The following is a 27,673-nucleotide window of genomic DNA, read 5'->3' as shown; positions in this document are numbered from 1 at the left end:
TTAAGAACTGGGAATGAGAGAGACGAATGAACTTTGCCCATACTTTTAAGATGTGTACTGTCCAGTGGGCAAAACAAGTAAATTGAAAATTGTAAGGTTGTACTATATGAAATTATCAGCATTTGGCCATTTTTTACCTTTTAAAATGCGTATGTTCATTTTTTACCTTTTAAAATGTATACCTTATAGTGTAATAGTTTGCTGTTCAGAAAAATAAGCTCAGGATGATGTCGAAGCCCCAAACCAGTGATCTGACACCATACTCATGCATCTACCAACGCATCCCCCATGTAGCAGTATCCATGGCTGAAGCTTGGAGAGCACAGTTACTGAAGACCTGATGGTAGAAACTAAACTAACAGCTATTTACCATAATTGTAACTAACATGAATGGAATGCCTATGACCTGTTGGGCACTGTTTCAAGCACTTCCCATGAATTAACTAACTTAATTCTAACCCATGAAGTCGGTATTATTCGATAATACCTAATATTCTATAATACCTAATATTCTATAATAATAATAGCTATTATTACCCCATTCTACATATGGGGTACAAGAAACTGAGACACATGGTAGGTTGTGAGGTGGCTCAAAGTCATGCAGTTAGTACTATGACAAAGCCAGGCTTCTAACCCAGACATCAGGAGTGATGTCATCTGCTCAGCTGAAGCACTAATTGTGCTTTTGGTCAGAACAGTTCTTTGGTTCCAGGATCATCCAAGTGGGGCTTTCATTAAAGCCATGATCTCTTCCACTGAAATGGATATGGGGAGTTGAGGCACCTAACCTCTGGGGTATAGAATTGTAAAGGCTGTCTGTGTTGGAGGTAGAATCAGGTAGGAATCAGGAATCAGGTAGAAAATCTTCCCTGAGGGGATATTGGCAAGATAATTGGGGTGGCATCTAACTCCCCCATCAGGCCAACTGGATTTAAGCCTTATTTTTTATACTGTTAAGAACCAGAGGGGCGCCTGGGTGGCGCAGTCGGTTAAGCGTCCGACTTCAGCCAGGTCACGATCTCGCGGTCCGTGAGTTCGAGCCCCGCGTCGGGCTCTGGGCTGATGGCTCGGAGCCTGGAGCCTGTTTCCGATTCTGTGTCTCCCTCTCTCTCTGCCCCTCCCCTGTTCATGCTCTGTCTCTCTCTGTCCCAAAAATAAAAAAAATAAAAATAAATAAAAAAATAAAAAGAACCAGAGCCAACAGAACAGTCTGGTGAGAGATGCTGAAAGACTTTGGACTGAAGCAGGACTGGTTGGGGATGCAGGAGACAAAGTGCAACCCAAGGTTGAAAAGGAAGCCATTCTCTTCACCTCTGCTAGGAATATATAGCCTCTGAGGGTGTTGGCACTTAGAGGCTTGTGAATGGAATCTTCTTCCCATTCCATTGTGTAAGCAACAATTGCTATTACTTTTGGGCTTTGGTTCTCTTGAGGATTCTCTTGCTGGTTCTAATAACATTCCAGCTAATTCTCTTGAGTTCTCTAAGCATACCATTATACTATCAATAAATAATGATGATGATGCCTTCTTAAATAGTTACATAGTTATCCTCCTTATTTTAGTTTCCCACTTTACCATTTTGGCTACACTGTAGATTTGGATTCTTTGTTAGCAGCTTTAATATTTAATATTAAATTAGTTTTACCAATAATATTTTATCAGAATGAAGAGAATGGATTGAGTTTTGCATCAAATGCAGACAGATTGCTTTGGGAACAGAACTAAGTTCCCTCAGTAACTCAGGTGTAATATGATGACATCTAGGCTCAATGCTGCACTAAACATTTATCAAGTACCCACCATGTACCATCATGTATCAGGTACTGTACTAGTGACTGGGAATATGGCCCAAAATGAGACAGGCCTTCCCAGGGCTCCCAGGATCAGGATGACCAAGGAAAGAGAAAAGACAAGGTGCCTCTAAAGGTATTTGGACCAAGAATTAGCTGATGTGGTTTTTAGATGGGCAACAAAAACATTACTGCAAGTCTCAAAACCTGGCAGTATCATTGATAATAACCAAGAAATTGACTGAATTTTTATTAGCTTCTGAAATCTTTTACAATCTATTCAGCTGAAAAAAGGAGATGAGAGCAGTGACATTAGAATTTTTCATTTATGAATGCTTTTGAGAACGTGGATTCAAGAGAAATTACCAGATATTTTAATTTTCTGCTATCTCGCCCCTGATACCAATCAGGCTACCTGTGAAACAATTTGTGATAATTAACATTTGTCTAACGCTTTTCCAGTTTGCAAAGCCACTTCCCATGTGTTGTCTTCTTCAGTCCCCACAACAAACTTGGGAGTCCGCAGAGCAATTTCACTGAGGTTATCACCCTGGATTCTTGAATTCTTATCCCTCATTTCCCTCTGGTCCACACGCCAGCCAAGCCTGGCATTTTTTACAGTGCTGCAAACAAAGCATGCTTTCACACTTCCTTGATTCTGCACTTGTGGTTCCCTTCTGCCAAGAAAGCAGCCCATCCTTTCCTTGTTCAAACAAGGAGTATCCTATTCATTCTGGGAAACCATGGGCAGGCAGGGAAAGGCCTTTTTTCCCTAGGGCAGCGAGGAAAGCCCAGCACCCAATGATGGTGCCCATGTCAGAGGAGACCAGAAGACCAGTAGGGCACAAGTTGTCCTGCAGGTGATTTAGGTGTCATTGGAAGCAATGGCCCTCAGGCTTTCTGCCTTCTTAAAAAGTGTAGCAGTTAACACTTTGCAATTAGACAGACTTGAGTTCAAATCCTGGCTGTGTGACTTACTAGCTGTGTAACCTTGGGCAAATCTCTAAACCTAATTCTAAATTCCCTCCTCTATAGAAAGGATCTAACAATACCCACCTTTAAAATGACGGGAGTAGCAGTAACTAAGTGCAAACCACCCACCACAGTTTCTAACATACAATAAGGGATTGCGAAGTGGAAGCTATTATTCATTAGTAAGACCACTTCCCTTGTGGCAGAAAAAGGCACACATTTATCATCATCATCATCATCATCATCATCATCATCATCATTACTGCTACTGCTATTATTATTTACATTTCTCTCATTTCTAAAAACCCACTTGCTTTTCCTAGTAACATTCTCCCTGTTCTCTCTTAGAAATGATATTTCTGCTCAGAGGAGAAAGGGAGGCAGTTTGTTTTGTTACAGGCAAGGGGTACAGCAAAGCATAGGGGGTATCAATGTGGGGGCTGGACAAGCTGGCTCATGAAGAGTCAAGAACAAGAGTCATCCAAGACAAAGCGGATGGGGGAAGTGTTATAGAAAAGGGAAACTGCATAGGCAAAGGTCAAAGTCTGGAGAGAATGTGGCTTGTTGGGGGGCTTCACGTGCAGTAGTTCCTCTCAGCTGGGACATCCCCTCAGCAGGGATGATGAGTGAGATGGGATGCAGAGAGGAGCAGAGGGCACAATTCCAGTGGTGTCTACTAGGCAGCCTATATTCTTCTAAGCACTTTCTATGCATTAACTTACTTAGTCCTCACAATCAGATCCATTTTACAGATGAGCAAATATAGGCACAGAGAAGTTAGGTAACCTGCCCAAGGTCACACAGCAAGAACATGTCAGATCTATATCCAGCGCCCAGGCTCTTCACCAGCATACCAGAAGGCAACGATTCTTTTTCTCTATGACACTCCGGCATGTGTCCCAAAGCCAGAAAAGAAACAGACCCCTCCAAAGTCATGAGAAAGTAAGGCATCCTTCACCTGCTGAACTCAGCTTGGGCAGAGGGGAAGCTACTCTCTCTCTGGCACCTCCCAGTGTGCAGAGGTGGGTTTTTAGAAGTTCCCAAACATAAAACCATGTCCATATAATTATGCCTCCTTGACCTACATGTCATTCGGCTGTGTGCATGGGCTTGAAGCACAAAACAATTTCTCCAGCCAGAGAAAATTGCTTCCCGAGGCCCCAGGGTAATTAGACATTGTCTTCTGGGCATGGCCTGTTCCCTGTCCATCCACATCCTCTGACATAGGTGCTGCCACTTCAACCCGGCATCCACTGGGAGAATGCAGGTCCCGTGGTGGAACAGAATGTCCATTAGGACAGCGGCCTTGGAAAGCGTGCAGCAGGGCTGTGTGCATCAGGGAATTTTCCAATGTTCTTGAACATTCAGATCCCGTGGAACTTTCCTCTGTTAGCCCAAGCAGGGAAAGGGGGACACATCACATGGGAAGATGTTACTTCTCAAGCATTTGGTCTATGAGGTCTATGAGGAAGCTACAATACCAATACCCATGTCTGGAAGTTTCAATGAGGTTTATAAAGGACCTTCTGTTCTTTACTCCCCCACCCACCCACCCCATCCCCACCTGGATATCTGTAGTTTGATACAGAAATAACAACCATCTTTTAAAAAAAATTTTTTTTAAGTTTATTTATTTACTTTTGAGAAAGACAGAGACAGTGCAAGTGAGGGAAGGGCAGAGAGAGAAGGAGAGAGAGAATCCTAAGCAGGCTCCATGCTGTGAGCTCACAGCACAGAGCCCAGGGTGGTGCTCAAACTCACGAAACTGTGAAATTATTACCTGAGCCAAAACCAAGAGTCAGATGCTTAACCGACTGAGCCACCCAGGCACCCCACAACTGTCTTACCTAGTAAAACCCCTTAAGGCTGAAAGCCCTTCAATGACTCTCCATTTCCTCAGGACAAATTCAACTCAACCACGACTGCAAAACTGTCTGAATCATTAGAGTCGGGTGCTACTACTTCTCTACCACTTCTCCAACCAGGCCTCTCTCCCAGCTCTCTTTCCAGCAAGGGCAGGCAGATAACATAAATGAGTGAGGTCTGGTGGGGACTGGTTCAGCTGGAGAACACCCCCGCCCCCATGAAAATGTCACCCAGGGTGCCCTCTCCTTCTGATTTTCAAAAGAAGCTCAAATCTTCCATTGGCCATGAAATACTCCAATTTGTAGATATGACAAACTGATTCAGAAATCCTAAAGACACATCTGCAGCCTGGAATCTACCCCACAAGCCTCTGGTCTGTGACCTCCATTCTATGCTGAACTTTCAGCTTCTCCAACAGCCATTCTCTTTTTCTTGTCTCTTGACCTTTGCACATTCTGTTCTCTCTTATTGGCATACTTTACTCCCCACCCAACTGGTTCTTACTCCTCCATGTCACTGCACATACATGCCACTTCCTCCCAGAAGCCTTCCATGATCCTCTAGTTTAGATGGTTACCCACTCTCAAGTGCTCCCAATAACATGCTGTCATCTGCTGTTATGGAGCTTCTTTCTGGGTATCTGGCTTCTGCCAGGCTAGAAGCTCCAGGAAGGAAGAAACCATTTCTTCGGGTTTACTATGACATCCACAGCTGTGGCACAGTGCCTGAACACAGCAGGGAGTCAGTATCGGTGATAGAAGAAAGGGGAGGGAGGCTGGCCTGAGTTGTCTGTGATAATGCAAAATCCTTCTCACTCCAGAATCTCTTGGGTTGGGCTGTGAGCAACAAAAATAACATCTGTTGAGCACTCACTATGTACGAGGTATTCTTCTAAGCATTTGATGTAGTTCCTACAAGAACCCTATGAGACAGGTAATACTATCCTCTTTTTACAGATAAGGAACATTAAGGCACAGAGTTTTTAAGAAACTTAAGATCACAAAACAAGGAACTGGCAAACTTGGGGTCCAAGCCCATGAAGCCTGGTTTCAGAATCAGTGCCCTTAACCTCTCCACCTTTCAACAAGGGAAAGGGTTAGTGCTCTATGGAAGAAACTGTCTATCACACTCGGTGGATAAATGAATAATATTTGAGAACCGACTACATGCAAGGCATGGTATAAATGCTCAGTCTTCTATGGGAAAATGTTATTGTCTGCCTTGCAGAGATGAGAAAACTGAGTTAAGTGCCATGTTCAGGCAAGGAAATGGGGAACTCAGATCCATCATCCATCATAGGAGGTAAGAGAAATAAATTCCTAAGAAGCTACCTAGAGAGACTGGGTTTACACAGAAAAAAACAGAGGGAAGGGATATGATCAAGTTATCATGTGTGTAATGGAATACCACAAAATTGACAGCAAGCAGATAAATGTTCCACAAAGAATGCCATGGGGAATCCATCCACCCATCCATCCATCCGTCACTCTTATTCTACAAATGTTGATAGAGTACATACTCTTTGACTGCCCTGCAAACCCTCAAGGTTCAGAGAAAAGAGATACAGTCCCCACCTCCCAGGGCTCTCAGTGAATGGGTAATAAAGATTTTGAAGAAGATCATTACAAAAATGTGTTAAATACTCTAGCCAATGAGATGCTTGACTCAGCATACTGAGATCAGGGAAGGCTTTAAAAATAAAAAATCTACCAGGCAAAGAGCTACAGGCAAGGAAGGCATTCTAGGCAGAAGAAATAGCCCATTCAGTGCTATGAAGGAAAGAAAGAGTGCTGTGCATTTAGGCAAAAGCTCATAAAGTGAAGAGCAAGGTTCATTTGCATGAGTTACAGAAGGGAGCTGATGGTGTGAGAGGTGTCTTGTTGGTCATGCAAAAATCCTGGATTTTGGCTACCGAGCAGAGGTCTCAAACTAGTTGCCCACAGGCCACACTGTGTGTGTGTGTGTGTGTGTGTGTGTGTGTGTGTGTGTGTGTGTGTTGTTTGAAAGCCTCTCCTAAAGCACTGGAAGACCTGGCCAGTTGGCTGTCATTCCCTCATGGAAAACCACCAGGAAGAACTAAATAGTGGCTGCTCTCTTGAAGGAGGGCATGAACTACTCAGTTCATTAAAGGTCCCTGCATGCCCACCTCACATATTGATATTACCTGCCTGGCCCTGTTGCCATTTGAATTTTCAAACCTTGGCATAGAGCCATTGACAGGAGCAGCAAGTTTGGAATGACTCCTCACGCTGCCTTGGTATGATTGATTCAGTAAGTTCTGAGCACCCTGAGCCCAAGGAATGGGTCTTGTACTCCCAAGAGCCTATTCCAGGCTTGGCACATAGGTGGGCATCACTAAATTTATGTTGAACGAAATTGGATTCACGTGGAAGATTCTGGCACAAATCCTCTTCAGAGAAGAATGATAATCTCTCTCTCACACTGAACACTAAATTAATTTCCAGTTGCCTTTGATCATATCACCTGACTCACTTTCTGCAGTAAACCCTTGGTAAGCTCCCAGTCTACTCAAAATTGTTAACCAGAACTTCTGTGTGTCTGTGATGTTGTGTTAATCTATATTTGTAGTTAGTCATTCATTCAACAGTATTTATTAAGCAGCTACTGCATGTCAGAAACTGTGTAAGAGGTTGGAAATGTATTAGTAATAATAAGCAAAACAGACACACTTCCTGCCCTTCTAGAGTTCTAACCCCTCTAATAGTAATGATGGTGAAATTTATATAGCATGCATGGTACAAGTATGCATCATACTTGTTCTAGGCATCTTCCCTATATTTATTTATTTAATGCTCACAGAAGCCTGTGATAGGTGCCAAATCATCATTCTTTTTATAGATAAGTAAACTGAGGCACATTATTAAGTAAATTGCCCAGGATGACACAGCTAAAAAGTGGCAAAGGCAGATTTGAACCCTAGCAGTCTGGCTCTGGAATCTGTTCTCTGTGCCCTTGTCTTTCTGGAATAACAGTGGGAGCCCCCGAAATGCCTCCTGAATCATCAAACTAGCAGACTTTAAAGTTGTGGTCAGTTCCAGTAGTGTTTATAGCAATGGAACCATAAGTAGACAGATTAATCGTAGCAATGTGCTCTGGAACCTAGTGAATGTTCAAGTTTTTCCTGACATCATGTTACTGCTTTTCTTTTTTCTTTTTTTTTTTAAGTTGGAGACCCTTGATGCAGACCTAATACTGGAAAGCAGCTGGAGGTACAAAGTTGCCAGCTAATTGTCGCCATTTATACACAGTCTTAGCTCCAGGGCAACCAGCTGTCCCTAAGAAGTAGCCCCTTAGAAGAAAAGCCTTCAGGCTAGAAAGACAGCATGGGTCACTGGCTGAAGAATTATTTGTTTAATTTATCTCTTATATCTATTAGATTCTTAGTTCTTGACTGTGCTGCCCACAGGCCTGCCGCCCTAGCTCATACCATTCCTGGATGTTGGAGTGCCCAGTCTCCCCGGTCTCCTCTTTCATGCCTCTGTGTAGCGTTCCCTGGCCCCACTGGGGGGCTTTGTTGCCGCTCTCTCCCCATAGACCTGAGAAAATGCCTGGGGCAGCCTGAGTCACTCTTGCTGCTTGGTCATGCAAACTCTTTGCCAGTCTTGCTAGCAGAGAGATCTACCTCCCCTCATCAGCAGCCTCAGCACTGTGAATGGCACACAGCACATGTCCAGCACATGCCTTTTGAGTGCAAGAAGGCCCAGAGAAATACGTGACTTACCCAAGGCCACAAAGCTAGTAGGTAGCAGAACAGAATTCTACTTGGTCAACATACATTGTAAGCTCTGTGTGGACTTGATCCGCTTGTGTGTTTCCACATTACTGCATCACCCATGTCTGGCAAAGGGCCTAGTAATGGTGGGGCTCAGTAAATGTTTGTTGAATGAATAAGTGAGCACCAACTTCATTTAATTCTTCCTTTTTCCTTGCCTGCACTGAAGAAGACAGGCAACGGAAAACAAGGCTTTTTGTGTTGACTTTGTGTTGACTGTGTTTTGTATGCACAATTGATAAGCTATTTGCCCGAAGCTAAAAATACCTACCCCTGGCAGCCATTGGGAGGCAGATGGATGGTGCTTAGCACAAGATGTTTAATCAAACAGTGACAACCCGAGCAGAGCCACAATTAGCCTCTGACACCCCAGTGAACTCTAGATGAAGAGACCGGAAGCCTCTGACTTCCTGTTGGTCCCCTGGCACCTACTGACCATCACCCTGGGTCCACAAAACAGCACAAACAAATGAGCATCCTGTGTGCAAGGCAGTCACCAGCTGGAAGTCAGAGGATGGGCAGTGTGGGCTGAAACTGAGCACCCGGGACAAATACGAGGGAGAATTAGCCAGTGGGGAGCATCATTCAATATTGGAAAGGGCAATGGAGAGTGCCAGCTGATACACATATTTAAAAAAAAAAAAAAAAAAAAGGAAAGAAAGAGAAAGAACAAACTGGCCTATTTCTATATAATGGTCAGTTCACTAGAGCTAATTACGGAAGCATCTGGACAAGCACGTGCATCAAATGGACTCTAAGTCTAATAAATTGTTTTTGAATCCTAAGTCCAGGACACACTTGATGTCTGTTCGGGCCAGTTTCTTAACCCACTGAGCCTCAGTGTTTTCATCCCTATAATGGGGATATTAATAGTACATATCTCCCAACATCATGTGAGGATTCAATTTAATGTTAAGTAAAACCTCTAACAAGTGAGCCACATGGGGTAAATGTTTTAAAAAGGGAACTGTCATTAATACATGCATTAGTTATTACTAAATGTGCTCAGCTCTAATATAACAGGTATCCATAAACAGGAGAACTGGAAGAGGCATTTGATTCCTTAACAGCCAACTTCTTAACCCTTCAGTCTTTCTTATCAGTAAAGGGATGGAAAGAGTGCCTAGTTTATTCGTAAGGATTAAATGTTAGATATTTAATATTAGATACTATGATATTAGATGACATTTGATCTGAAACGTGCTTCATGTATATGAAGGGATGGGTTTTAGGGCCTAAAACACAGTAAGTGCTCATAACTTCCAGGGGCCCTGAAAAAATGGTAATGGGTCTTCTGTCTCATGCCTCTTTGCCTTGGGACATGGCAGTTCACTCTCCCTGGAGAGTCCTTCCTTGTCTTGTGTACCTGTCAAACTACCACTCACCCTAACTAGATGCAAGCTATGATACTATCTTTATTATTATTGCTTTATTGGTAACTGGCTCATTTTTGCAGCTCTGGAAGCTGAAGCCCTGAGAAGGGAAATGGCTTGTCCACAGGCACACACAGATCTATGTCAGAACCTAATTGAAGCCTGGGGCATCTCCCAACAAAATTGGGATGCCTAGGCACACTTTTTCCCCCATCTTAATGAGATATAATTGACTTACATCGCAGTATAAGTTTAAGGTATAGAGCATAATGGTTTGGCTTACATATATTATGAAATTATGGCCACAAGAAGCTTATCATCCATCACCTCAAACAGCTACAATTAAAAGAGAAAGCAAAGAGAGAAAAGGATTTTTTTTTCCTTACGATGAGAACTCTTAGGGTTTACTCTGCATTAACAACTTGCACATGTATCTCAGACAGTAGTGTTAAGGACACTTTCATTGACCGAGTATAATGAGTCAGAGGTCTTTTCTACAGCCAATTCTCCCATCCTCAAGAAATACAGCAGGAGAATCCCCTGCCTAGACTTGCCAGTGATTCTTCCTCCATGTCAAGCCTTCACCTAGTTCAGATCATCTCCTTCACAGGACTAGTCATCACACTCATGCATACTAACTAATCGTGGCCACTTACTGTCCACTCTGCCCATGCCAGGCTCTGTGCCAAGATCTTTATGCATGTTACCTCCTCTGATTCCCCAACAATCTTCTGGGAAACACATGTCACTGGTTCTCCTACTTTACTGAGAAGGATGCTGAAGCTTCTCGTGTTACTTGTCCAAGAATGACAGCTAGAAAGGAACAGATCTGAGTGCAGTTCATCTATACTCCAAAATATATGCCTGTCATTTTAAGGAGTCTATCCCTTCTGGTAACTCTTACATTCTATGTTTGCTGGAAATACAGCTCAAGCTCTGCCCCTATCTGTGTTTGCAACAAACCCTGGAGCCATAAAAACACAGCTGCATCTATCACTTGACCCAGGATGGTACCACTGAGTGCTTTCAAGATACTTCTTCGACTTACCAGCTGTGCCATGTTGGACAGGTGCCTAACCCTCCCTTCATCAGTTTCCTTCTTTGTAAATGGAGACCAGAGCCTACATTCTCCTTGCACTGTTATGCCCTTACATCTTTCTTTAAATCAACTCATTTTCTTAATAAACTGAACTTATTTTATAAGCATGTTTTTAATCACTACCGTAAATGAAAAAATAACATTCCTCTAATTCCATTTAAACTAAACACATAACTTTTAAAGTAAAATTATTCACTGAGGAGGGCACCTTTTGGGATGAGCACTGGGTGTTGTATGGAAACCAATTTGACAATAAATTTCATATATTGAAAAAAAAAGTAAAATTATTCATCAGTGAATCACATAAAATCACCTCATCTCTACAGAGCCAGCAGGCTCATAGTAGGTGCTCAATGTATAGTAGTCATAAGAAAATAAACTTTGGTACCAAGCAGTATGATTTGGAAACTTTTGAGTCTATTGGCCAACTTGAGACCTAGCAGTTGTCATGGTTACCCGAAGCCGGTGCTCCTGGTCAAAAAGTCAGAAGGAATTTTGCAGTCAAGAGAAGGCCAAATGATTGGCCCAGATGAATGTGATGACCAGTCCAGGTACTAATTCACTTTCCCCATTGTCTTGAGTCAGACTACCCTGGCAACCATCTTAGCTCTTGCCGACTATTCATCTGCAAGGGTCAGCCTTGCTAGATCTCAACTAGTTCTGGTCTACAATGGAAACCGCTGCTTTGTTAGATTCTAGGAAAAGCCAGGAAGACTGCATCCTGTATCCAGGGCTCAAACCCCCAGGGCAAATCCACAGCATTTGTTCCACCACGGCAAATATCACTAACCCAACACAGCACTACTAAACTCAGGCATGGTTTTAGAACAGGGAACATGGTAGCCACTACCAAAAGGCTGAAGATGGACCGTGTTTTGCCAATCCTGTCTCAGGCTGTGCAATCACCCTTCACATGAGACTGTAGAAATAGAGGAAATACTACCCTTAGCTTTGAAAATAATCCACTCCAGTGCTAAATGCGGTGACAAATAGGGGTCTCCACAAGAAAATAGAGAAGAACATGATAGTAAAGCTACAAAGAAAATTAAAGAGCTATCAAAATAAAAACTAAAATTTTAAAAGAACAAAGGCTATTTCAGAGAAAGCAAGAGACAACTGAGTCATCGTGTAACAATGCCTCTTCAGGGCCCTAGAAAACAGCCAGCGTTCTTCTCCACCAAGCAGAGAAACAAAGTGAGGAGTAGCCAGTGGAATACCACTGCAGCTAGAGGGATTAAGTTAGAGGCAATAAAGAATTTCAGGATAGGGTGACAGGATTATTAGTGCCTGGAATTATAGCTTAAGGGAAACTAGAATCTTCTCTGGGATTCCTGGAGAGCTCAGACTCTCTCTGACTCATCTCTGCTCCCAGCACAGTGTCTGGCCTCTAGCTCAATAATTGTCTGCTGAACTGCACTTTCCAGGTGTAAAAAGTAACAATAGGTAACATAGGTGTAAAAAGAAACAACAGGTAAAATTTACTGAGGGCTCATTATGTGCCAAAAACTATGCTAAGCATTACACACACGGTATTTCATGTATCTTTATAACAACCAACGGGGGTATGTTTATTATGATGCCCATTTCACAGGTGTAGGAACTGAGGCTCAGAGAGATTAACACTACACTTCACAAACTCTTCCAACTAGGATAGGTTCTTATGTACCTGGATATTTTGGGTGAGGTTAAGCCTGCAAAGAACAACAACAACAAACCCAAATGGCTCTTTAGAGCCCTCCTGGGAATCTGGAAGCCATCCCTCAAGGACTGCCTTTCCCATAGGGTGAGGGTTGGGACCCACTGCCTGTCCTCACTAGTCCACAGTCAGTTTTGTGCCACTAATAACCAAAAGCAAGAAAGACTTTTGCATTCCCAAACTTCTGCCCTGGAGCAAGAGGAACAATGAAGAGACAGGACGGCCACTGGCCAGCTAGTAGTGCCTGCGGTTGGAACCACATGGCAAGACTGCTACCCTCAATTCCTTCCCTGCTCCTCTCCTAGGAGCCCTCAGGGCAGAACCACCTGAAGACCTTCTAGTACCATCCATGGAGGCCAAAAAGACTGAACACCAAGTCATCAGCATCATGCTTTATTCCCTCTTCCTCCCTACCCTCCAAGATCCAGAGTGGAACAGGTAACAGTGAGGAAGATGACAACCTCCAAGAGTCAATGCCCATCACACAATTCAATCTCCACTCCCCAGCTGATCTAAACAAAGGCAGTGCTGACTTCTTGCCTGGGAGGCTTAAACATTGCTTCTCCTAAAAATCTATCCTTGGGGCATCTCCCAGGAACAGCTAAAATAACACCATTGAAATTGCTTACAATGTTAGGGGTCCTTGTACTTCTGTAGGACAACAGGCCTAACTCTTCCAGTGCAAAAAACAGACAACTTTAAGGAGGAGAGATGCATTTAAGTCACCAAGGATGGTGAAATTCACAAGAATATAATTTAGGATGCAGAAAAAGAGGATTTGCAGAAGGGAACCTCAGGAATCAGCCCAGATAAGAAATTCTCTGTCCTTTTCTGAAGACCTCCATGAACCAAGCAACTGTGGTGTCTGGCCTGCTCTCGTTCACATAGCAGCCATTATAATCAAAAAGTTCTTCTTGGTGCCTAATCTAAATCCTTTTGTAGTTTCAACTTGAGTTCTTTTCCTTTTTCCAAATTTTTTTAGCTGCCTTTAGGAAGAAAGAGAGATATGGAAAGAGGGAGAGAGGGAGGAAGAAGGGGAAAAAACTGTGTTACCCTTTAAACCAGCATTTCTACTTTTGGGAATTTATTCTACAGATAAACAAAAAGATGCTTAATGAAGTTCTACAGTGGCCAAACAAAAAATAAGATAAAATAAATAATGTTCAGCCATAGGTGAATATTTCATGAATATTATTGACATGGGAAAAATCCACGATTTATTTCTAATTTCAAAAAAAATCAATTTGCACAACAGTTTTATTGTATGATCTCCTTGTGTAGCAGTAATTATTACTAATTACATTTATAATTTATAATAACTGCTGTCACTTGGGGTTCCACTGAGCTGGACATCAAAGATGGCACACTCAAATGGCTGACAATTAATGTTGGATTCGGCTATGAGATCACCTGGGGCTTTCAACCAGAGTCCTGCACACCTTTCCATCTGACTTGGGCTTCTCATAGCTGGGTTCCAAACTGGAACATCCCAAGACCAAGTATTCAGAAGGCCCACATATTACCTGTACATACAAAGTCACCCCTGTATGTACAGACCCATAGTCTATTGCTCAAAAGTATATCACAGGACCAGCTCCAATTCAAGGGGAGGAGACTACCCAAAGGCATGAATATTCAGACATGTGGTTCATCAAGGGCTATCTATGAGACTAGGCACTACAATACCTTTGGAAAATGGGATTTGGACAGACTTTCACATTCCAATGTCTAATGTAGTAGTTAAATATATAAACTGGGAGGCAGAACGCCTGGTTTAATGTCCTAGATCACCACTTGCTTGCTGTGTGACCTCGAACAAGTTTCTTAACCTCTCTCGAGCCTTAATGCTCTCAAATCATAGTTCCAACCTCATAGGTGGTTGTGAAGATTAAATGATATATGGTCTGTTAAGATGCTTACAAGTAAATGCTCAATAAAAATGAGCTAATAATAATATAATTACATGTCAATATAATGTTTAAGTTTTTATAAGTATATGTTTTACTTTTGTAATTGAAAAAACTAATTTTCAATGACAAAAAAAAAAAAAAAAGAAATCCAGCAGAAATGAGAGAGATAAACTCAAAACTCCCAGTCAATGCTCTGTTCCACCTACTTCTTCCAAGGAACCTACAGGAACCATATACTCCTCACAGACACAGAAAATACCTCTGGAAAACTTTGACCCTTTACCTCTGCACCAGTAGGCCATTCGATGGTAGGGTCTGACAGCCAAACCCATGTTGTTCTTTCAGCCACTCCCCAAATCCTCTCAGGTTTGAGCATAGTAAGCTGCAAAGTACAGGAAATTAATTCCCCCAAGAATATAACCAAGAAGCTTTGCAATCACAAAACACGGGCTTTCTATTACCCAGGAGCTTAAAACTGCCCTGTGACACCATTGACAGAAAGGATTTGCTTTTTTGAAGCATTGACATTTTGATTGTGAAGTTCACTGGGGCTTGCTTAGGTTTCCACAACAACAGAGTCTTGGGCTGGTTAGTTTGAGAGAAAACCTGAGAAATAGAATATCAGGCGGTGATGACTTGGGTTTCTTTGGTTGTTTTGTTTGTTTGTTTGTTTGTTTCACCCATTATAAATACGCACAGACCCTGTCAACACCACTCCTTTTCTTTGGGGGAAAACGTGCCACCAAAGAAATGAAGGGATTTCTTGATGTAATTACAGCAAATGTGAAACCTTAAGAGTTGAAAACTCTACCTTCTCATTTCTTTTTCAGAAAATAAATACACAGGCATCTTTCCATTCCCCTCCAAGTTTCTGTGGCTCACACATGCTCTCTCATCCCAAGGATCTCCTAAGTGTGCTTGATGTTGCCTTGGGGGCAAATCTATCTGTACAAAAGAAACGGGAGACTCAGTGTCTGCGGGTTAGTTTCTCAAGAGAGACAATTACTAGAAACTTAAGGAAATGTCAAATAGGAATTCGTAGCAATTTCGTTTGGACTCAATGACTTGCCTGACTTAAAGCATTAATTAGATGGGGCTGAAATATTTTTTAAAGAGCTTGGATATGGAGAATTTTTAGCACCACACTGCAAATAGCATTCATCTGGAGAGTAAGAGACAGTGGTGAAGAGTCATTCCCTGCCGAACATATAGTAAGTTTTTTTTTTTTTTCCCTGGGGAGACCCCAGCATTTATCCATTCCTGCTTCCTTATAGGCTGGCAGGTGGGGCAGGAACATGGGAGAGAAATGACAGCACTTAGTTCTAAATCAGGGGCAACCCAGGAAACAGGAAATCACTTTCCTCCAGCTGAGAACCCTTTCCTGTGATCAAAAATAAACAACACAGAACTTGATATGCTATAAAGTCAGAAAGAACTAGAGTCACTTTCTGGCTCTCCCACTTACTCCGGATGTGGCTTTGGGCAAATAACCTAAAGATCCAATCCTCAGTTTCCTCATCTATAAAATGGGGATGATAATAGGACTGATAAGAGGCCTTCTTTCTGTTCCATGAATACCATATTCATTCCCACCTCAGGGCCTTTGCACTTGGCATTCCCACTGCCTAGAATTCTTTTCCCACAAGTCTTTTCATGGCAGATAACCTTCTTTTCACCTTTAATTAAACTCAAATGTCACTTCCTAACCTAAAGAATAATCTCCCATCAATTTGTCTCATCCCTGGGTTTTATTCTGGATAGTATGCTGTCTGAAATTTTCTTGTACATTTTTATATTTATTTATTGTCTGTCTTCCTCACCATACAATAAAGCAACTTGTGCATTTTGTTAACCCCTGCATCTCCAACACCTCATACAATGCCTGGCACATAGGAAATGCTCTGCTAAAATTTGCTAAAGGAGTGGACTCTCAGTCAATAGCTAACATTCATTGAAAACTTAACCACATGCCACGCACTGTTCTAAACACTTTGTAAAAATTATCTCACTTGATTCTCAAAACAACCCTCTCAAGGAGATATTCTTATTAACCCGATTTTATAAAGAAGGAAACTGAAATGCAGAGAGATTGAATAAATCTGCCCAAAGGCAAAGAGCCAATAAGCAGTAGGGCCAGGGCTAAACTCCAGCAGCCCAGCCCCAGACTCCACACACTTAATCCAGAGTCCTGACGCTCTTTGATACATAACCATCAGACCTGATTTTACAGCTTGAATTTATAAAGCCCTGAGTGTATATGATTAGATCAAAGTAGCCAGACTTTTGACCCACACCTTCCCCCAAATCATTCTATGTGTGTTCACCAATCCCTCTTAAATCACCTGTGTGTTCTCTCTCATTTATCTTTTTTTTTTAATTTATCTTTATTTATTTTTGAGAGACAGAATGAGACAGAGCATGAGCAGAGGAGGGGCAGAGAGAGGAGACACAGACTCTGAAGCAGGCTCCAAGCTCTGAGCAAGCATTCAGCACAGAGCCCGATGTGTAGCTCGAACCCACAAACCGTGAGATCATGACCTGAGCCGAAGTCAGACACCTAACCAACTGAGCCACCCAGGCGCCCCTCTCATTTATCTCTTTAATACTTAGTTACTTGTGGGTTTTTCTACACTTTCTGAGTGGAGACTCTGAATACCAATTTGTTTCTACCATGGGCCCATGCACACAAAAGGTAGATGCTAAATACTTTTTGAAAAGACTTCTAAATGAATAAAACATTTTGGAACATTTTTCAACACAATACAGCAAGAGTGTGTGGGTGCTTGGGTGGCTCAGTCGGTTGAGCATACGACTCTTGATTTCCAGAGTGGTCATGATCCCAGGGTCATTGGATTGAGCCCTGTCGGGCTCCACAGTGAGCATGTGGCTTTCTTGAGACACTCTCTCTCTCTCTCTCTGTCTCTCCCTCTCTCCCTCTGCCCCTCTCCCCAACTTGCTTTCTCTCTACAATAAAAATAAAATAAAATGTGCATTCTATTAAAAAAAGAGAAGGGACGCCAGGGTGGCTCAGTCAGTTAAGCCTCTGACTTCAGCTCAGGTCATGATTTTGCAGTCTGTGAGTTCAAGCCCCACATCTGGCTCTGGGCTGACGGCTCGGAGCCTGGAGCCTGCTTCAGATTCTGTGTCTCCCTCTCTCTCTGCCCCTCCCCACTCAGGCTCTGTCTCTCTCTCTCTCTCAAAAATAAATAAACATTAAAAATTTTTAAAAGAGAGAGAGAACAAAAATGTATACAAAGCAAGTAGAAAATTAACATTAGCATTCCTTGCCTTAATAAACCCAACTCTTCATGCTTTTGCCATCTCAGGGCCTTTGCATATGCCGTTTTCCTTGCCTGAAACACACTTTCTACTCTCACCCTTTTTGCCTATTTACTTCCTCCTGGTTCTCCAAATTTCAGCTTGAACATCATTTCCTCAGTAAATCTTTTATCACTCATACCACTTACAGCTTCCAGTTACATATTTTCTACTGTGGCTCTTCAGTTAACTTTTTGGTTTTTTGCCTAAAAGATTCTAAACTCCATGAAGGCAAGACCATCCATGTCTATTTTGGTCAACATCTCCTCCCAGGGCATAGCTCATAATCAATGCACAAAAACACTGTTGAATGCATGAATAAACTTTTGAAATTTCGTGTTTACAAATGCAAAAAAACTTTGCTTTAATGGGACTTTTTTTTTAATTTTTTTTAATGTTTATTTATTTTTGAGAGAGACCGACAGAGTGCAAGTTGGGGAGGGGCAGAGAGCAAGGGAGACACAGAATCTGAAGCAGGCTCCAGGCTCCGAGCTGTCAGCACAGAGCCTGATGTGGGGCTCAAACCCACGAACCGTGAGATCATGACCTGAGCTGAAGTCGGATGCTTAACCGGCTGAGCCACCCAGGCGCCCCAGGACCTCTTTTCTTAAGTAGAGACTTCAAATAGAATTTACTCATTATTTTTCTCTTTTGTATACACTGTAATATACCTGCATGGTACCCCCACCACTACCTGGAATTATTCATATCGCAGAGTGGTTTAGAGCATAGGCATTGGTCCTGGGTTTGAATTCTGGCTAATAAATATCATAAATGCTTAACTCTTCACTGCTTCAAGATATTATTTCAAAGTGCTTTGAAAAAGAGCAAGAATAGCACAGACTTAAAAACAAAAACTAACAGTAGGAAATACAGAGAGGATATGAGGAAACTAGAACTCTCATACCCTGCTGTTGGGAATGTAAGTTAGTAAAACCACTTTACAGACCAATTCAGCTGTAGATGGTAGAGATAAAGATGCACTTACTCTAGAACATAATAAATATACTTGTACATGTATATTACCCAAGAGAAACTCTCAAATATCAAGCTGTTAACTACAGCAGTTTTTAATACCAAAACCTTGGGACTAATTTAAATGTACATTGTTTTATTTTTTGTTTTAATTTTTTTTAATGTTTATTTTTGAGAGAGACAGAGTGTCAGCAGGGGTGGGTCCAAGAGAGAGAGAGAGGGAGACACCAAATCTGAAGCAGGCTTCAGGCTCTGGACTGTCAGCACAGAGCCTGATGCAGGGCTTGAACTCAAGAACTGTGAGATTATGACCTGAGCCGAAGTCGGAGGCTTAACCAACTGAGCCACCCAGGTGCCCCTAAATGTACATTGTTTCATACGCGCGTGTGCGCGCGCACACACACACACACACACACACGTATGTCTATATGTGTATATATGCACATATTATGTAGACATACATGTGTGTACATGCCTATACATGCCTATTATACAGAAATATATACAGACATGTGTATATATGTACAGATTTGTCTCTGTACATATATGCAAATAAGTAAATTACAGTAATTTTATATAATGGAATCCTATATAGTCATTAAAATGAGTGAATGAGAGCTGCATGTATCAACAATATGGTCTCTAAAACATAATGTTGAGTGGAAACAGAAGCATATAGAATGGATGGTCCAATCAAAAGAAAAGTAAGGGTATGCAAATGTGGCCCTGAAGATTACAGCGGTTTGCCTCTAGAGACAGAGAAAGAAGGAGGGAAGGAAAAGAATGGGCCTGGGACAATTTCAAAGAGGACTTCAATTGTATCTACAGTGTCAGTTCTTTTTTTTTAAGAACTGAAACAAATATGTTAAAATGTTAAAATTTATTTAATCTGAGCGAAGAGTGCACCAGGATATGTATATTACAAGCTAATTTTACAAGTGAACTATTGTATAACATTTTAAAAAATGAGATTAAGAGAGATTCAGATGCCAACTCTACCACCAGACTTCAGAAAAGAGACATAAGTTCTCTGATACTCCTGTTTTCAAAATAGGATTAATAGTGTCGACTGAAAATTAATGAGATTCAATGTGCAGAATGACTTATAGATATTATCCACTGGAATATCATTTTAGAATGAGTCCCTAACAACTTTCCAGATGTGTCTTATTCAGAGAGACTTTTTTTTTAATTGATCAGAAATTATATGCATGCATGTCAAGGGGCACCTGGCTGGCTCAGTTGGAAGAGTATGTGACTCTTGATCTCAAAGTCATTCAAGCCCCATGTTAGGTACAGAAATTACTTTAAAAAAAAAAAAAAAACAACTTTAGAAGAAGAAATTATATGCATGCATTTTCAAAACAAATCACACACCAAGAAAAATAATGTATTGCTACTGTTTGTTCAAAAACTATATATATTATAAAGACATATATAAGGATAGACTATTTATTACTGTGATTGCCCTGAGGGAGGGGTATTTGGGTGGTTGGAGAACAAGAAGGGAAATTTACTTCTCCCTGCTATTATTTCTAATTATGTACCCTATTGTAGATTACAGCTCTTCCGTGATACGATGGGGTTACATCCTGATAAACCCATCATAAAAATTGAAAATGCATGGAATACACCTAATCTACTGAACATCATAGCTTAGCCTAGCCTACCTTAAATACTCTTAGAACATTTACATTAGCCTATGGTTGGGCAAAATCATCTAACACAAAGCTTTTTGAATACTGGACTGAAAGTGAGAAACAGAATGGTTATACAGGTACAGATGGTCGTTAAGTGTGTCAGTTTTAAGACCTCATGATCACGTGATTGACTGGGAGCTCTGACTTACTGCCGTTGCCCAGCATAACAAGAGTCTCATACCGCACATCACTAACCCAGGAAAAGATCCAAATTCAAAATCCCAAGTACAATTTCTACTGAATGCCTATAGCTTTTGCACCATAGTAAAGTCAGAAAATCGTAAGTTGAACCATCATAAATCAGAGACCATCGGCACCTACTCTAAAAATAAATATAATTTATCTTTAAATTAATCTGAAGGTCATGATCTTCTCCACTCCATCAATACTAAACCTACATAAAAAGGAAAGGTCCTAAAATCCAGGTTCCAAAAAGGTTCTTAAGAGGTTAGTCTCCTACCTGAACACATGAAGCAGGGAACACCCCATATTTTCCTGCATGCATGAGGACAAAAGAAAGAACATGAGATTTCGGATTAGGGGATCTAGGCTTGGTTCCTGTCGCCAGCACTTACTAACTGTGTGACTTTAAGTGAATTCCTTAAGCCCTCTGGGCCCCAGTTTCATTTCTGAAGTGAGGATAATGGCAACACCACCTCCAATGATTGTGAGGAATAGTTTATTTATTCCTACAATATTAAATTACGAGTATGTAATTTTGTCAAAATAGTATCCAGATGGCTGCATGAGCTATAATTTGTAGTGTAGAGACTGTCTTTCAAAAGCACTGGTTTGGTCCCTTTGGCTTCCATGGAAGTACCCATAAACATAAGCCTAGGGCCCTATATTAGCCAATGAAGTCATCTGACTTCAGAGATAAACCAGATTCTCTTCTCTCCACAGCCAATATCCTGACAGTGATCATTCTCTCTCAGCTGGTAGCTAGAAGGCAGAAGTCATCCTACAACTATCTTTTGGCACTTGCTGCTGCTGACATCTTGGTCCTCTTTTTCATTGTGTTTGTGGACTTCCTGTTGGAAGACTTCTTCTTGAACATGCAGATGCCTCAGGTGCCCAATAAGATCATAGAAGTGCTGGAATTTTCATCCATCCACACTTCTATTTGGATTACTGTTCCATTAACCATTGATCGGTATATCGCGGTCTGCCACCCACTCAAGTACCACACGGTCTCCTACCCAGCCCGCACCCGGAAAGTCATTGTAAGTGTTTACATCACCTGCTTCCTGACCAGCATCCCCTACTACTGGTGGCCCAACATCTGGACTGAAGACTACATCAGCACCTCCATGCATCACGTCCTTATCTGGATTCACTGCTTCACCGTGTACTTGGTGCCCTGCTCCATTTTCTTCATCTTGAACTCAATCATTGTGTACAAGCTCAGGAGGAAAAGCAATTTTCGCCTCCGTGGCTATTCCACAGGGAAAACTACTGCCATCTTGTTCACCATTACCTCCATCTTTGCCACACTCTGGGCCCCCCGCATCGTCATGATTCTCTACCACCTCTATGGGGCACCTATCCAAAACCGCTGGCTGGTGCACATCATGTCCGACATTGCCAACATGCTGGCCCTTCTGAACACAGCCATCAACTTCTTCCTCTACTGCTTCATCAGCAAGAGGTTCCGCACTATGGCAGCCGCCACGCTCAAGGCCTTCTTCAAGTGCCAAAAGCAACCTGTACAGTTCTACACCAACCATAACTTTTCCATAACAAGTAGCCCCTGGATCTCACCAGCCAACTCACACTGTATCAAGATGCTGGTGTACCAGTATGACAAAAATGGAAAACCTATAAAAGTATCCCCATGACCTCACAGGTTTGGCACCTAGTGCCTCTGTCTAATCTATTTCCAGATGGGAGGGTAGCCCACTTAAAAGTGCTAACCTGATTTCCTATCTCCACAGACTGAGCAACCCTCAGACTGGTAGATGAGAAAAGATGGAAGAGAAGAAAGAAAAGCATCAATCTTGTTTTCATTTGTGCATTTACTTTCACAATGTCACTTGACAGCAGAATTTCTACCAGTTTGAAGATGTCTTTAGAGGTTGTGTCATCATCCTGTGGCCAGAGAGGACACAGGAAAGAAATAGTCTATGACTTTGCCTTGGCACCATCCAGTCATTGGGAACCTCTCATTTATGTGACACACCAAGCCACAATAGCAGGTAGCTGAGTCCACACTCTTCCTCTAAGAGCTGAGGTCAACCATCGCTTCCCTGTGCCATCCCCAGCAGCTAATAATGCTGACCATTGGGATTTGGGATTTTTCCAAGGTGCCCTTTGTCCTAGAGAAGGTTGTGGTCTTGAAGTGGCCCTGGAACCCTAAGTTACAGGATGACACTGTAAGGGGACAAGCAAGTATTAATCCCATCCAAACTCTGGCCAGAGCTTCTTTGGAAAGGCTTCAAACCAACATAACTATGACCCTCAGACTTGGGTCTAAAATGCAGGCTTTCTATTTGTCATTATGTATAGATTTTATCTATCTCCTCCAAAACAAAGACCCCTGCCTGGTGCGTGGGGAGAAAGGAGGATCTCTTGAGCCCAGAAAAACAAAAAAATAAGCCCACTCTTGCCATTGTTCCAATCCATCCCGTGTCAGCTGTGTATGATCCCTTTACTCAAAATAGCTTATTGCGGTGCCACTTAAGCTTCCTGGAGAAGCCTTTTACATGTAGAGTTAACAACCCTGCCTCCTTGCTCGCTGAAGCCCTCACCAAATTGTTTTATCTGAAGTGACTTCCAAACTGGACTTAATTTTCAAGGGTCAGGAACTGTAGCCTTCCAGGTGTGAAAGGAGACATTCTTAGCTCTGCCCCACAGTCTACCTGGTATTACTATTCAGCCACAAATGCAGATAAAATTCACACGGAAAGGTGCCCATGTTGTCTGCTTGTGTGCCCTTTGATGCATATGGCTCAAAAGGGTGGTACCAGTTTTCAGTGAAGCTACTTAATTCAGATCCTTTGCAAAATGATAAAATATGAATTTATTTAGCTGTTCTCCCCTTGCCTGTCCAAGGCAAGAAGAGCTCTCTGATGTAATTAATAGGGGCTTCCCTCGGATTTGCCACTCATGTGTGTACACACACATGCCCACACATGTTTGATTATATTAGGCTTATATGTATCCAGTAATGTATTTTAAAAGGGAAACCATGCTGGAGTTCCACTTATTTAGCTTTTTAAAAATTTCTCTTCCAGATTACCAGTATTTTAAATTATCTGTGTTCTGGAAGAAATCTCCCAAAATGATTTTGGAATTGTATGGTGTTTTTGGTGAGCAAACAAAAAGCAAACAGTCCTCCTGGAACACTTGGTTCCTCAGGCTGGATTCTTACTACATTTTTAGTCCTAAATTGGAAGACACGTCTACCCTTTTTAAGGAAATCTGCAATAAAATGAGTATGGTAGAAAAGGCCCCAGTGCAACACAAGCCCTAAACAATTAGTCAATGCCCTCAATACTAATTCAATATAATTTTAGGTCATGGTAGTCCTGATTATTCTAATTCCTACTCCTTTTAAATGACTGCAGTAGAGTCTCATCTTACCCAAAGATTAGATTCTAAAGTCAGTGCAAAAGAAAAAAATCTGGCAAAGCCGAAGTTACTTCTGCAAGGTCCTGAGGAAGGAACCGTATTGGAGACCATATTCTAATCCTTATAAAACCTAACTCAGCTAAGTTCTTCTCCAGCAATAGAACAGATTTCTTATATCAAGGATAAGACAAAGTTGGCATGCATTTAGAGACCTCCCTTCACTGTATGAATCTAATGTATCCAAGAACATTAAGATCGCACTGGTGCAGCAAGATGCTCCCACTAGAAGAGGTTCACAGAAGTTGTATGAGGGACAAACAGGTTAGTATGTCCCATATCACACTCTCCCCAGCGCATATGTGCATCAAATGGAATGGTGGGCAGACTCCCCCACAACCTTTAAATTGCATTTCTCTTTCAGTTTCTTTTTTGCCAAGCACATGTAGTCCAAATATGTCGTGTTCATTAAGTGTGTGTATGATGCAATTCCACCACACCCCCTTATGAATGAACATTGACCAAAGGCTACCTACACTGAATATATATATATATATATATATAATTTTTTTTTAAACACATGGCTCAAAAATGCTAGTTTGAGCTATATGTGGATGAGTCACAGTGCAATAGCTCTAAAGATTAAGCAATTCCTCTTTAAGAATGTATGCAACATGGAAAATATGTGTGTAAATCTCAATGCTCCCTACTCCACATTTTTAATTACATGTAAAAACTGTTGATGTTTAAAAAGTAAAAAACTGGGTGTGCATTTGGAATGTTTTTCTCATACACTCATTTATTAATTCTCTTACCAGTAGAGGTTGTACCACGTTATATTGTGATCTTTTTTCCTTCTGGCTATATTTTATATTTTGATAAATAATATTTAAAAGAGGTCTGATTCTTGAAGGCATTCCAATGAGTTGTTATCTTCTGGTTAAAATGCATAAGAGTGCTCACTGGGTTAGGTTAATACATATGTCCTAAAATTTGTTTCAGATAATCTATGGACTTTTAATTTATTATTATTATTTATAGTAATAATTATGGACAATAATGATAAGGTTTTTAAGAAAAAAAAAACTTTTAAACCTTTTCTTTCAGGCCAGTTTTGGAAAGAGCCTTGAATTTTAAAGCCTGTCATGTAAAGAGCTGCTGTTGATGGCACTTAAGCAATTGCCTTATATTAGGTTTTTGTGAAAGACTGTTAACTAGCATTTCTCTTGTGTGATTTGTGTCCCTGGTTGGACATGCAGTGATGCTACACATGTACATGCTGTGTCTTTTTATCAGACAGCTCAAGGACTGAACTGTCTCATGGGGAAAGAAATGAGGAACATGAAAGCCAAACCATAAAAGACAGACCATGAGAAGGTATGAACTTCCATTTTGCAAACATTCTGCAACTGGAAGATTACTTTGCACAGTTGGAGCCTACTGGTCCAACATGAGCCTATGTGAAGTGAATCAAAGACTCTAATGTTGGCTATTCCAGTTCAAAGAATGGAATAGAATATTACCAGAGAAGAATAGTAAATGTTCATATTTTCTTAATTAGATAATATATTGTGTTTGGACTTGTTTGTATTATAATAAATTCTAATATGGTGCACACTTGGTGTTTGGAATTTGCATATATGTTCATGCTATGGCAGAACTCTGGCTAAAAATTTTTAAATGAGCTTTTTACTTATCCTTTGTGCTGGTGCTACAATGAGACCTGAATCCCACCTATCCCTTGGTTAGCCAGATATATTTCAGAATTTAAGACCACTGAACTCTGCTTCCTATAATCCTAATTAGGTAGTTTACTGGGGATAAATCTGAATTCTCTTTTGACTTTATCCTTTACATGTCTTTAAGACAATGCTGGCTATAATCATAAGAGGAAATCTAGCATAATGACAAAGAGCTTGGACTTGTTTTTCCCTCATGACTTATCTATAACTGGAAGATTTTATCTTTTGACTCCCTTCACCCATTTTTCCCACGCCTACCCCCCATCTCTGGCAACCATCAATCTGTTCCCTGTATCTATGAGCTTAGCTTTTTGTCTTGTTTTTTAAATTCCACATATAAATGAGATCATACAGTATTTTCTTTTCTCTCTCTGACTTATTTCACTTAGGATAAAGCCCTCAAGGTCCATCCATATTGTTACAAATGGCAAGGTTTTATTCTTTTTATGGCTGAATAGTATTCTGTTGTGTATATATACCACATCTTCTCTGCTCATTCATCTATTAATGGCCACTTAAGTTGTTTCTGTATCTTGTAATAGCTTGGATGTTGAAGCCAGACAGTCATGGTTTCACATCCCAGCCCCACCATTTACTAAATGGGTGGCCTTCAACAATTCTTTGAAGATCTCTGAAAGATGGTCCTCACATAAAAAATGGTACAAAATTTAATTTTTTGGTTGCCTTCAAGGTAAACAGAAGCTCTCAAGGTCAGGAAACCAATATTTGGAGTCAATTTTGGCAGGCTATAACTTTGCAGGCTATTCCACTTCCTACCTGTGTGGCCTTGCACAATGTTCTCAATCTCTCTAAGTCTCAATTTCTTCTCCATAAAATATGGCTACTAGTAATTCCAATATATACCTCATAGGGTGATTATTAATAGTAGAGCTAAAAGGAGTCTCCAAGTGCACATCATTTTACGGGTAAGGATACTGGGTCAAAAGAGGTCAATGACTTTGTCCAAAGTAGTCACTACACACTTCATGCCTCCCACTTTACCTCATTGCCTTCTCTGAAAGATTCTGACTCATGCCCTTTTTAGATGTGAGTATATTGCATAGTTTTCCAACCTTTCAAGCCCAGGTCATCCAAGCATGAGATATATTATAACTGCATCGTAATTAAAACATTTTGCTTGACCTTTCCCTCTAAGGTAGATTTTTTTTAAGTTGACTCTCTGGAATCCTAACCACAGCTCTTAAACTAGCTATGCATTTCCCACATAAACCACTATCAATTCTGACAGCCACCCACAAACTATTGTCACAATCTATCTTTGTGTCAACTTGGATAATGAAAGTAACTTACAAGTTGAGAGGGAAGCACAAAAAAGCAAAGAATTTGCTGAGAAGGTTGCAAGCAGAAGCTGTTAGGCATGGCTACAGCATCCTCATTAATTTTGTTCACCAACTCAGGAAGGCAGGATAAAAGTAAGTTGATGAAGGTTGAACTGTTAAATAATAATCCATTTATTAGTGCACTCAGCTAAATGTGATGGTTCAGCTTCTATGGAGGGTATGCAATTAATCCACAAACTTGCCAGACACAACAAGGGGGATAAGAGGCTCATGTCTACTAGGATAAATAGAAACTGTGAATTTCCCAGGTTTATTGGGAGAATGTGTCACTGTAATGCCAGAAAAAGAAAACTTCTCTGATTAAAAAGGAGCAAAAGAGGGCCATAGGGAAGAGATTCCTTCCCATCAACTCCCTGCATGAGGAACTTACTATGTCCATAGAGCTTTGTTACCTAGTGAATGGTAATAATACAATATTTCTCTCTACTGGAGATGGAACAAAAAAGCACGTGAGACTGAAACTCAAGTATGAGAGATCCAGATCAAACCCAAAAGGGAAGTCTTCAT

General features: G+C 41.2%; 1 protein-coding gene across 1 annotated transcript in view; it reads left to right on the top strand.

Moving 5' to 3' along the window:
- Positions 1-25,680, top strand: part of GPR139 (G protein-coupled receptor 139) — a 42,107-nt gene extending 16,427 nt beyond the window's left edge. Inside the window, exon 2 of the mRNA XM_019468751.2 lies at positions 21,400-25,680. Within this exon, the coding sequence (XP_019324296.2) occupies positions 21,400-22,334 (935 nt within the window). The 3' untranslated portion in view covers positions 22,335-25,680. The remainder of the gene's footprint in view (positions 1-21,399) is intronic.
- The last annotated feature ends 1,993 nt before the right edge of the window (positions 25,681-27,673 follow it).

The sequence above is a fragment of the Panthera pardus genome, unplaced genomic scaffold (assembly GCF_024362965.1).
Source record: "Panthera pardus isolate Hobbes unplaced genomic scaffold, ASM2436296v1 HiC_scaffold_5, whole genome shotgun sequence".
Taxonomy (NCBI): Eukaryota; Metazoa; Chordata; class Mammalia; order Carnivora; family Felidae; genus Panthera; species Panthera pardus.
Note: the sequence above shows the minus strand (reverse complement) of the source record. Positions and strands in the feature narration are given on the sequence as shown.